This window comes from Dasypus novemcinctus, chromosome 15 (assembly GCF_030445035.2).
Source record: "Dasypus novemcinctus isolate mDasNov1 chromosome 15, mDasNov1.1.hap2, whole genome shotgun sequence".
Taxonomy (NCBI): domain Eukaryota; kingdom Metazoa; phylum Chordata; class Mammalia; order Cingulata; family Dasypodidae; genus Dasypus; species Dasypus novemcinctus.
This window is the reverse complement of record NC_080687.1, coordinates 21428216-21440688: the sequence shown is the minus strand read 5'-3', so window position 1 is coordinate 21440688 and position 12473 is coordinate 21428216. Positions and strand designations below refer to the sequence as shown.

General features: G+C 51.5%; 1 protein-coding gene across 1 annotated transcript; it reads left to right on the top strand.

The window, feature by feature from the left end:
* Window positions 1-8861: 8861 nt before the first annotated feature.
* On the top strand, window positions 8862-10178 carry SOX1 (SRY-box transcription factor 1). The gene has a single exon (XM_058276411.2). It carries the CDS (start codon window positions 8941-8943, stop codon window positions 10102-10104), a length of 1164 nt encoding a protein of 387 aa, XP_058132394.1. The 5' UTR covers window positions 8862-8940; the 3' UTR covers window positions 10105-10178.
* Window positions 10179-12473: the final 2295 nt, after the last annotated feature.

The following is a 12473-nucleotide window of genomic DNA, read 5'->3' as shown; positions in this document are numbered from 1 at the left end:
GGCATCTCAGGCTGCCAAGGTTCTGGGGGAGGTGGAAGTGACAATCTCCCCTTAGCCATATTTTTTATTATTTTTTATAAAACTCCCCTACATTCACCCACTTTCCCCCTCACAAGTTAAGATTTAGGGCTCAAAGGCTAACTGGGGGAAAAAAGGCTCTTTTCTCTGATCTGTCCTTCTCATTTGTCTGGGGTATTCTCTGCAAGATGATTGGTGTCCCGTGGGGCAGGGTCCCTGGGCTCTGCAGGGAGGTGGGCCAGTAGGCACCTTCCCATTCCCTCTGTCCTACAGGTTCCAAACACTGAAACATGAGTAACACAAGTGGGCCCTCCAGAAAGGCTCCTGTGAGCAAGGTAGTCACTAGGCTTCCACCCAACCTAATAGAAATCTGATTTCCTCTTGTAGGACAGCTGATTTATGCCTCTGTATGGCAAGATAAATGGCATTAAAATAGAGCCAAGGGGCCATCTATTAACCTGAAGCATAGGGCAGTGGTGTGGGCTTTTTAAAGCATGATCCCATTGCCTGATGATTTAGATGGGTCCACTTTCCTCTTGTTTGCTGTTTTCTGCAGTAAGCAATGCATGCAACTGAAAAGGCTTGAAATTGTGTCAAAGTGATGTTTTAATCTCCTTGAAAAGTGTATTAAAGGACAAGATGTAATTTATGTGAGATGCTTCGATGAAAGGAGAGATTGGAGTGGATGATCCTTTCACTCGATGTGAACCGCGTGTCATGTTTATATTGAAGCCTGTGTAGCTAATCTAATTTGCAATAACAGGGATGGCCTGTAAGAAAAAGCTTCTCTGATTTCACTTTATTTCTTTTCATATAGAAATTCCTTATGACTTGTCTCCTCTCGTGAGTGATGCCTTTTCTATTTGGGGACTAATGAGAGAATATGCGAAAGGGCTGTGTTTATTCATAACTCCAGCTTTTTCTTGCACACACCCAGACTTCAATTCCCCTAGTTATTGACTCACTTGGACTTGAGTAGGATACTTTGCATTAGCCTGAAACACTGTTTTTGGTGTCTTAAATGTTACCACAACCTAGTGTGTCAAATCCTACCTTGTCCACCACACATGGCAGAACAGGGTCCTGAGGTGCTTGTCTAAGAAGCTATTCACTTTCTGCCAAGGATTGTTGCTTTAGAAGTTTGCTTTAGGAGTGTAATTTAATCAGATGTCCTATATATTCTAGGATATTTATATTCCACAAATTTTAATCTAAGTATGTGTGAAGCTCCCCCATATTCAGAAAAGTTGGCTCTTGTATTGAATCTTTACACCATCTTATAAAGAAACTAAGCATACTTCTGGTACAAAGGTACCACTTTGTATTCTTATTATTGCATCTAACATAAGCCATTCTTTATCAATAAAACCCACATGTGTTAGAAAATTACAACTTTTGTACAACGTAAAAAGGTGTATTCAAATTGTTAATTACAGGGGTTTGTGTACTTGAAACTTTAGCAGTGACCCATTTAATTTTGTGATAATTACTGACAAAATAAGACAAGGATGAATCACAATACTGTATATTTATCTTGCAGGAGAATATTGCACTGACGTAGTTAAGCCAAGGAGTAAGGGGAAATTTTTAAGATTCTGGGGGACAGAAATATAAAAGGCACACTCATTTCACATCCCAAAACCACTTGTGTTAAAAACGCAGAAAGGGGTGCTTAGGTGCCTTTTCTAAGGAGCCCAACCAAATTTTGGAGGCGCTGGCATATTCGCCACAAAATCCAAGTCTCCCAAACCCTGTCCTCGGGCAGGGCCCAGTCTCACCTCCACCGATTCCCCGACGTGGATATAACTTTTGTGGGTCCTAGAAATCGAGGAGGCAGAAGAGGGAGATAGTGCTATATCACGGCCTCTGACCACCGCACTTTGAGGACGCGCGGCCGCAGGAAGAGGAGGCTTGAGATAGAGAGCCGGTGGAGTGAGATTCCCGGGTGACCCCGAAACGGTCTCTAGCCCAGATCAGAGTTGGCAAGGCCTGCGGAGGTGGAAGGAGGTAGTGACCGACGCCCCCTCGTACAATTCGCGGCCCTCGGGCGAGTCATAACGTTGGGGGTTTTTTTGTGTGTTTTTTTCCTTCCCCGCTCTTTTTTCAGAAGCTTTGGTGACTGGTTGAGGAAGGGAAGCAGGCCCTGGTTGTTCACCTGCCAATCAGGCCCTTCGCCTGCTGCCCTAGTGCCCAGCAGTGGCTCCGGCCAAGGCCAAGAGAGCCAAGCGACTGGACACCAGCCTGGGCCCCTCCACATGAGTCGCCCTTTCCCCGCCATGCTCTGAATAATCTGCGTGGGCACAAGAGTGCGAGCAGCCTGTAGTGCCAACAGCCGCCGCGCCCGCGCTCTGCGCAAGGACCGCACCATCGCAGGGCCAGGGAAAGAGGGCAGCCCGCCCCCCGCCCTGAGCGCTACTGCCCGCGCAGCTAGTTCACGGGGCCGGACGATTGTGGGCACCCTGGCAGATTTCGTTTCTTTAAAGGTCACCCCAGCGAACTGCGCCCTGAAACTGCTCCTGGTACGGCCATTCCCTCCAATTGGCCGGGCTGGGTATCTTGCTGAGAGACCCCAGTTCACGGGCTTATGGAGCAGGGTAGGCCTGGCTGACAGTCATCTCGGAAAGTTTCCCGCAAAAGAAGGGCTGGGGCAGGCCGAGCGTGGAAGAAGAGCCGGCACTCTGCCGAGAGGCCAGGGCGGCCTGGCACCCGGCCGCCAGCCGGATTTCGCTCGTCTCTCCTTCCAAAACGCCCGCAGATCTGCCCGAGCGGAGGGCGCAATTCTTTCCTCGGGTTCCAGTCTTTTGCCTCTCCTTGTCTTCTCTCTCTCATTCATAAACCTGGTGGCTACAAACGCAGCTTGAATATTGACGTCTCTCCCCCAACTGCTCCGCCGTTAACCCAATTACAGAATTCATCAAGAACTGTGTTGAATTATCTCTTTCCATACAGTATCAGCATTAGCCTAATTAAAAGCTATAATGTCTGATATAATGATTAAATCGTTAGCTCTGCTGTAGGGAAGCAATATTTTGTTTTCCCTTCAATTAGAAGCTGATTGAGGTTTTCAGAGCAGGTCAGCTGTGAAATTTGAATTATATGTGTGAGTACTGCTCACAGGGTGAGCCCCTACTCGAAAGCTCCAGAGATTCTCCAAATGCTTTCACCCAGAGAGCTAGGAGCACACCACCACACACACACACACGCACACACGCAGTGTTTGCTCTTCGATTGTAAATTTAGAGATCTCCACATTAATCTCTGGAAAGGAAGTCTTGGTTGCTGTCGAGGGGAGGGACTTTACCCTTTTTCCTCAGACTCCCCTGGAGCAGCCCTCCAAATCCGGGTGTGTTTTCAGTTTCAGGCGGGGACGGTGGATTTGCGCGCTGGGAGCAGTGAGAAAGACCTCGTTTGCTCTGTGGCTATTCCTTACTAGCGCAGATTTCGCTCAAAGTCACTCGCCAGCGATTCTCTTTTCCTTCTCCTCCCGCTCTTCCTCCTTTTCCTTTACTACTTTTTTCTTTAAAACAAACAAGAAACTTTTGCGTCACGTTGGCCCAAAGTTAGTCGTGCCAGGACGCAGAAGGTGGACCGAGAGCCCCGGGCTCCTGCTGCTGGGAAGCAGGGAGAGAGACCAGCGCCACCTAATCCCCCCACCCATGCCGCCCCCGCGGGGAACCCGTGCGCGCTGTGGCGCGCAGACAGCGGAGCGCGCGCGCCGAGACCTAGAACCAGCGCGAGTGGCTGGGAGAGCTGGGAAAGGGGGAGGGAGGCGGAGGCGGCAGAAGCGGGGGTCTGAGGCCACCGGTCTCTCCACCGGCCGCGAGGGCTGGCGACAAAGCCGCGGCCTCCCCCGGCCACCAGCAGACGGCGATCGCGGCCCGTGCGGTGGCTCGGCCGGTGCAGACCCGCCGCGGGGGCCTCCCGGGCCGGAGCCGGGAAGCCCGTAGTGGGCTTTCTGCATTTCTCCTGGTTTCTCCGCCCAGGAGAAGGAAACCAGGCCTCCACTGCCTCCGTCCCCCTTCCCGCTGCAGTTTTCCTCTTCAGCCTTCTTAGTTCCATCTTTCCAGAGCGCCACTCTGGAGCGCCCAACGCTCCAGACGCGTTCTCTTCTCCCACCTTTTCCCCGGTCTGCGCCTCCTGTTGGCCGAGATGACCTCTAAAGCCTCTTCAGTGTGAACTGTTCCTCCTCTTCTTTTTTTTGCTTCCTCTCTCCCGAATTTTCTTTCCTCGCTCCTCTTCCTCGGTCTCCCAAAAGTGCCGTCCAGGAATTGGTGGTCCCCTCGTTACTTGCCTCCCTTGATGGTCTCAGCCGCCCTTCGCGGCGAGGCCAGAGTCGGGAAGGCTTGCACCTCGGGGGCGCCTTTACCTGGCCAGTCCTCCACTGGCCGCAGAAGCCGCGGGAGCTGAGCTCTGGGAGGGCGGCGGGCCGTGGGCTAGGCGCAGGGCACCGCGGGAGGGGTGCAGGGTCGCCAAAATAGAACATCTGCGTGTGGACCGACAGGAATCTTGGCTCTTATTTACTTCTCAACTAGTGATCATTCAGTCCCCCAGAGTTCCTAACTTGTGTCCATCATCTCATCCTTGCTTAGAGCTTGAGCCTAACGCTCGGACAGAAAATCCATTTCTAGATGCCGGAAAGCTAGCTTTCATCTGAGGCTTGTTCGGGTCAAGGGATTCTGTCCATAAAGACCCTCTCTGCTTGGCGGATTTCTCCTGAGAACAACCTTGGGGCAGGGGTAGAGGACAGAAACTACTTATTCAAAGTTGTAGTTACTTCATGTAAGTCGCTTAAGCTAATGGTTTAAGACTTAATATTCCAGGACTCAATTTATTTGAAAATCAAGGGTGTTGGGGTAATTGTGCACATACTACATGTGTATACACCCGCACACCCATATATGTATGTATGTATATTTAATTTCCTTTAATGAAGGCTTGGGTCTGGATTTTCCTTAAGGATTTATGCCCACAGCTTAAATAAAAGAACACAAAGCACCTTTCTCCATATTTCTAAGTTGATCTTCTCTTTGGCATTTAGAGCAATGAGGCATAATGAAGTTTCTGAGTTGCCAAGAGGGCAAATTTGGTCAATCAACTGTGAACTAATCCTTCGCCTCAGGATCTGGGCTTTCTCTGACGTTACTTTGAAATAGTATAATCATTCTTCAAATCTTCAAGGATACTTACTACCTTTAGGAAAACTCTCCACTAAAAGGAGTTCTCTGCCATGGCAGTGGGGGTGTGAGGGAGAAAGAGATAGACATGGAGTAGAGAAGGAGGTATTTTTGAAATGGTTTTTGGGCTGTTTTCTCTCCTTTTAAAGAGTGGTTGGGGCAAGGGATCAAAAGGAGCAAGATATGTGAGGCTCCCAGAAGCAATTACCTAGAGGAGTTAATATGAAGCGCCTCGATCCTCATGCCAGGATGGAAAGCATTGAGAGGTCTGGCACTCAGTGCCCAGCGACTGCCTAATTGGCATAAACTATAGCTGTCAATCATCCAATCACTTGGCAACAAGTTACACCTGCAGCTCGGATTTAATACTTACGCATGTAGGCGCCCAGACTGTGTGCACCAGCTTGGACCTGCAGAACATCTCCTTGCTAAAAGGGGTTTAAGGAGAGCACCCTGAATGCTAAGTACTAGCATGATCTCATACAAGGCTAAACCATTTACCACCTATTTAAATGCTCTGGAAAACAAGGGTAATGTGGTATTTGGAAACAATTTTCAGGACAGTGGTAGAAAAAAACTAGACCAATTCAAAGTCAACCATCCAAGTTCCAAAAACTATAAAGCATTCCTGCGATGCACACTGGAGTGCAGGGTATTTGTAAAATAAATTGCTCCATTGGTATGGAAAATAATGCACCAAGCCTGATTCATACAAAGTATTTTCAGGAGGTCTTAGGCTATTTAGTTGAAAATCTAAATTGAAAAGCAGAGGAAAGAAATCTTTCAATTGGTAAGTGGATAATATAGTTTATAATTTGTAAACCATTTCCTTTATTTCAGTCTTGCTGGCTTCCCATAATGCACTGGATCTCACTGCACACCCATTGCTTCCTAAGTTATCAAAGGAAAAACAGGTCTATTGCATTCTTAAACAATACTCATTCGTGGTTTTTTTTTTTGTTCATTCACAATGTAACTGATATTTGTACATAATGCAGGAAACAAAAAGATTTAACAAAGTCGATTGGTGAAATACTAAGGAAGTTAAAACTGCGTTTATAACCTAGATATTTAGTGAAAATAAATATGAAATGCCATTTCCTTTCTAACATAATTGTATATTATTGGATGAATTTACTATTAAATGCTGAATGGCCTGAAACGAAAGCAGTTTAATCTGCAGAGAGAACAATTTGCTGTTGCACTGCATACTGTAGCAACCCTGCAATAAAGTAAAAAGAAAAAAAAAACTACAGTAATAATCATAGTAATTGAGAGGAAAGAAAGCATTATTCCTGTACTTTGAACAAGCAAAAGGTCAGGAAATTCAGGACCTCAAAATTTTTTTAAAAAGTGAGGCAGAGGAAGCGATGTCACGTGTTCACTACCCAAAACACTGAAATATTCTTCTGCTTGCTACTATTATTATGATCATCGTTATTATATGTTTATTTCTAAAACAAGAAGGTCAGGCATGTTGCATGGTTGGCTCTACTTTACCAGCCATCACTCCGTTAAGTATCCTCATTCTCATGCAACTAGAAATGCTCTCTGTAACTTCGTGAGGACAAGAGGAATACCTAGGCTCAATGGAATTCCTAAAAGCATTCTTCCAGTCACTTTCCTGTGATTCGGATGAAAACCATAAACGAGCATAATGATGTTTGAAGGTAGCATTTGGGCACCTCTTGTATGTCCCCGAATCAAAGATACTTTGCTGTTTAAGAATTGTAACCGCAGGTAAATATTTAATCATCCCAAGAACTAGGCCTTTCGTTTGCATAATACAGGAAAACGGGATCTGTCGCTTGTTCATGAGGCCCCATCTTTCCGATTCGGTTTCAGATGGGCCTTGCGCAATTCATGCAGTTTCCGTCTTTCTTAGGCAAACAGTTTATGGAAAACCCATTCCAGAAGAGCGCAGGGTAGGTCATCCTCTTCAGACTTCAACAAACTTTTTCTAGTGTTGAACATTTAGATTCCAGATAGATCTTGTTGATTTTGACCTTCCTGGAAATTCCTGTTTTAGCAGGAGGAAACCAAGTTGGGACAAGTATGTGACTATAAATGCCAAGCTCATTAAAAGATTTCCCCACCCTCAACTCCACAAAAAGCTGAGGGTTGATCCCAACGTGAGCTATGGAGCCATGCCCGACACAAAATGCTTTCCCTTTGCCAGAATTATGGGGGGTCTTGGACTGTGGATGCCTTCGCTCGAGAAGGGGCGCTGAAGATTGCACTCAGAACTTCCCTGCACGCGGCATCCAAAGATGCGTTCGGAGGGGTCACCGTAGCCCCAGGACCAGGTTCGGGCGAAGCGGCGGCACAACCACAGGGGGACATTTCGAGCTGTGCCTCTCGGAAGGCCTTCCGGGCCGGTCCCTTCCAGCTCTGTGGCCAAGCTAAGGCGAAGGGCGGGCCTCCGTTCCAGCTGGGGCGGCTGGGGGCGGAGGGCAGGGGAGGCTGGGTCTCCCTCCCCAGTCTTTAAAACCTGTCCGGGGCCTGCAGTTCCCTTTCCTCTCCCTCCACTACTCTTTCTTCCCCCTTCGCTTTTGAATCCAATCGTTCACCCCTCCGAGCGCGCGGGCGGGGGAGAGGGCGGGGAGGAAGAGCTGCGAGTTCGCCGCCGCCGCCGCCGCGCGCGCTCAGGAAGCAGCGTGGCTGTGACCCTCTTCCCGGCCCCTCCTCCGCGCCTTCCCTCCCTCCCTCCCTCCTCCCCGGCCTCTCCCCTTCTCCCCGGCTCCCCTCCCTCCTGTCGCCGCCCGCGCCGAGTTTATATACTCGCCGCCCCACGTCACTCGCCAGCGCGCCATGCAAATAATCCCCCCGCCGCCGGCTCCCATTGGCCGCGGCCACCTCATTTAATGGCAGCTCGGGGCTCGGCGTATGGCTGCTGGGGCCCCGGCGCGCCGCGAGCCTCGCTCCTGCGCCTCCGCTCCGAGCGCTCGGGCCCCGAGGAGGGACGCCGAGAGCCCCCTTCCCGGCCGCGGCGCCTCCTCCCCGGCGCCGAGGTGCCCGTCCTCCTCGCCCGCGCCCCGCGCCCTCCCTTCCCACCTCTCGGGTTCAATCTCATTTGCGTCCTCCCGGGCCCGCGGCGGCGGCGGCGTGGCGGGGTCCCCGAGCCCCCTCCCTCGCGCGCCCTCCCTCTCCGCCTCGCGCCCACTGGGCACCTGGGACCGGCAGAGGCGAAGCGCGCGCGGCTCGCCCATCTCCTAGAAGTTGTGGCCGCCAACTTTGCAGGCCGGTGAGGAGCCCGGCGGCGGAAGAAAGGAGGGAGCGCGTGCGCGCGGTGGCGGCGGCGGCGGCGGCCAGCGAGGAGGCGGCGACCCCGCGGGCCGGGCCGGGCCCCGCTTGGCGAACTCCCTCCCGCCTCCGAAAAAGTGGAGCCGCAACTTTGCAACCAGCGCACCTGCTCCGACTGCACCGCCGAGGGCGACCGGGCTGCGGCGGCGACCACGGCGACGGCGACGGCGCCAGCAGTCACCCTCCCGGGCAAGCGCGTGCCGCACCAGGAGAAACTTTGCACCTGTGACTCTGACCAGCGTTGAGTGCGTTGTGTTTTTGCCTCTTTTCGGTCGCGGTCGCCTCCACCTTCCCACCTCCTCCTCCTCTCTGCTAGGACCTCTTCCCCATCCCCCCCGACGTCTCGCTCCATTTTGAACCCCTCTCCCCCCAGCCGCTCCCGGCCCTCTATGCTTGGGGCTTTTTCTGCCTGGTGCGGGTGAACCGAACCGGAGAAGCCGCCCCAATGTACAGCATGATGATGGAGACCGACCTGCACTCGCCCGGCGGGGCCCAGGCCCCGACGAACCTCTCGGGCCAGGCCGGGGCGGGCGGCGGCGGCGGCGGGGGAGGCGGCGGCGGCGGCGGCAGCACCAAAGCCAACCAGGACCGGGTCAAGCGGCCCATGAACGCCTTCATGGTGTGGTCCCGCGGGCAGCGGCGCAAGATGGCCCAGGAGAACCCCAAGATGCACAACTCGGAGATCAGTAAGCGCCTGGGCGCCGAGTGGAAGGTGATGTCGGAGGCGGAGAAGCGGCCGTTCATCGACGAGGCCAAGCGGCTGCGGGCGCTGCACATGAAGGAGCACCCGGATTACAAGTACCGGCCGCGCCGGAAGACCAAGACGCTGCTCAAGAAGGACAAGTACTCGCTGGCCGGCGGCCTGCTGAGCGCGGGCGCGGGCGGCGGCGGCCCGGCCGTCGGCGTGGGCATGGGCGTGGGCGCGGCGGGCGTGGGCCAGCGCCTGGAGAGCCCCGGCGGCCCGGCGAGCGGCGGCTACGCGCACATGAACGGCTGGGCCAACGGCGCCTACCCGGGCTCGGTGGCGGCGGCGGCGGTCGCCGCGGCCATGATGCAGGAGGCGCAGCTCGCCTACAGCCAGCACCCGGGCGCGGGCGGCGCGCACCCGCACCACCCGCACCCGCACCCGCACCACCCGCACCCGCACCCGCACAACCCGCAGCCCATGCACCGCTACGACATGGGCGCGCTGCAGTACAGCCCCATCTCCAACTCGCAGGGCTACATGAGCGCGTCGCCCTCGGGCTACGGCGGCCTGTCCTACGGCGCCGCGGCCGCCGCCGCCGCCGCCGCGGGCGGCCCGCACCAGAACTCGGCCGTGGCGGCGGCGGCGGCGGCGGCGGCCGCGTCGTCGGGCGCCCTGGGCGCGCTCGGCTCGCTCGTCAAGTCGGAGCCCAGCGTCAGCCCGCCCGTCACATCGCACTCGCGGGCGCCCTGCCCTGGGGACCTGCGCGAGATGATCAGCATGTACTTACCCGCCGGCGAGGGCGGCGACCCCGCGGCAGCCGCGGCGGCCGCGGCGGCGCAGAGCCGGCTGCACTCGCTGCCCCAGCACTACCAGGGCGCCAGCTCGGGCGTCAACGGCACCGTGCCCCTGACGCACATCTAGCGGTCCGCGCCCAGTGGCGCTCGGGCCCCCCGCGCATGGCCGGGGGAAGCGGGCGGACGCGCGAACTTGGACCTGGCGCCGGGGCCTCTTCCCGGCTCTCCACCCGGGTCCCACCCCCACCCTGGCCTTCCTTTTTGTACAGAATGTTTTCATGTTCTTGTAAAAATGAAAATACTGATGAGGAAGAGAAGGTAACCGTTGCTCTACTTACCTTTTTAGAAGCTCCTGGGGACTACTAGCTGTTAAAACAAGTTTTGCGTTTTAGACTGAACTTCGGTGTTTTCTTGAGACTTTTTGTACAGTATTTATCATTCGTGGAGGAAGCAGGAAGCGTTTCCTAAGGAGGACGAAAAGACAAAACAAAGATACAGGCAATGCCAACTTTTATATTATCGCTGGAGCATTCATTAACTTTCATCCTCGCGTCCTTTCTTTAATGCCTTTTATTTTTCCGCCTAAGACAAAGTGATGGGGAGCGGTTCTCATTTGTTATAAATGTAGTAAGACAAATCCAGACACTTAAAAGTTTTTTGTAGTTGTTACCGCCTTTTTTTTTTTTTTTTTTTTGGTTAATTTATACAAAGATTTTTCCTCCTTCAGACTGCGACGTTACATTCTGGGTTTTGTAAAACTTTCTGTATCTAAATTTTCCTCTTTTGTTTTGTATAATTTCCTGTAAATGCATTGTGAGATTTTTATTTTAGGCGTTGCGGTATGCGAGAGGGAGAATCAGATTATGTACATAGTTTCCTAAAAAGACTTCTTCTAAAAACGGAAAAAAAAAACGACCCCCCCCAAAGATGCATTGGATTTTGAGTCAATAAATTTAAAAGAGAAAAAGAGCCCTGTTTTTTCCATAAGTTTGAAACGTGCTAATTTCACTTGCATGTTTTATGACCTCAAAATATAATTAGTAAATCGGGAGGAGGAGAAAGATAAATTATCAGCATGTACAGAAAATAACGGAGCCCCAGGGGAATGGGGGCAGGACTCTCGAGAAGCTTTATTAAATGGAAGGGAAGAAAGTACACCTCGATAAGACCAGGTTAGAGCGAGATTATTTTCTATAGTCTACAGTATTAATACAAACTGAAAAATAATTACAAAATTGCTTTTAGAGTGTGGCCTCTTGGTTTGCTTGTTTTAAACTGTGGGCCGCGGCACAGGCGGTTTAGAGGGTCCTTGCTGTGGAGCTTTGCGGCCTCAGCTTGGTTTCGGGTCTTCGCTGCATTTTGGGCTGGAGGAGGGGAAGACCCCAATGGCGGGACCAGGCCAAGGATTGGGAACAAAAACCACGGCTGGACTTCGGGTGTCCGCAATTCACCTGTACTTAACGGGATCGCTAGCGGAATTGATCCACATTTGGCTCAAGGGAACACAATATATGAACCAAAATGTACTGCAACCGAGCCCGCTCAGATGCACCCTCTGCCCCTCCCTCCTGGCCTCTTCCTCCTTGGGGAAGGGCAGAACAATTTTGTAGGATCTTCACACGCAAAAACTCAATCCCCCGCCCCGCGTGAACTGGGACGCAATTTGCTAACTAATGTAAAGGCAAAATGCCGTGTTTATTTTTCTTGACGAGGTTGTTTAATGCTTTAAATTTTAAAAACTTTTTTTCTAGGTGTTTATTGGCACATTGCAGAATTTAAACTTTTCTGTAAAACTTTGTCTTCAAATAATCTGACAGCATTAATATTGCATTTTTAAAGCTATACTGTAGCAAATACGTTTTGAAATTAGTCACAATGTTAGAATGAAATTACATTTCGAGGAGAAAAAAAAAACACCTTTTAAGTCCAGATAGGAATATGTTGATTTCAGCAGTTAGAGGCCTTTCTCATTTTCTCAACACCTTTTCTTGTCCTGGAATGACTATGGATTATCCATCCAAAAGCGGATATATGCTAGCTGGGTAAGGAGACCCGAATTCAGCCTGCATTAGAGATTACACTTTAAGTATATGCTAACCTGACATTGACATGTGTAATTTTTTGGAGTCATTGTGATAATTTTGCTTAAGCCTCTCATTCTTTAAAGTGATCGCAAAAAATCCGAGAATAATGTCCAGTGGTTTTAAACAAGATAATACAATCTCCCCTTCTTTTTTGTTTTTAGGGCTTTGATCCTTTGTGAAACAGTGGTTTCTAAAAATGCTTGGGTGCATACGGATTACGCAGTGGAGTAGAACCATAAAATAGCCTGGGAACAAGTGCTGTACACAGTCCCCTCTAGGAGATGCTTCAGGAAATTCTGCAACACTCTGTTAATTCACCACCAAGATTTAGGGCCAGGCCATATTTACCCTGAAATATATGGAGTTATATTTGGCTCTCTGAAGCCCTTCTCATGTTCACTCCATATGCCAA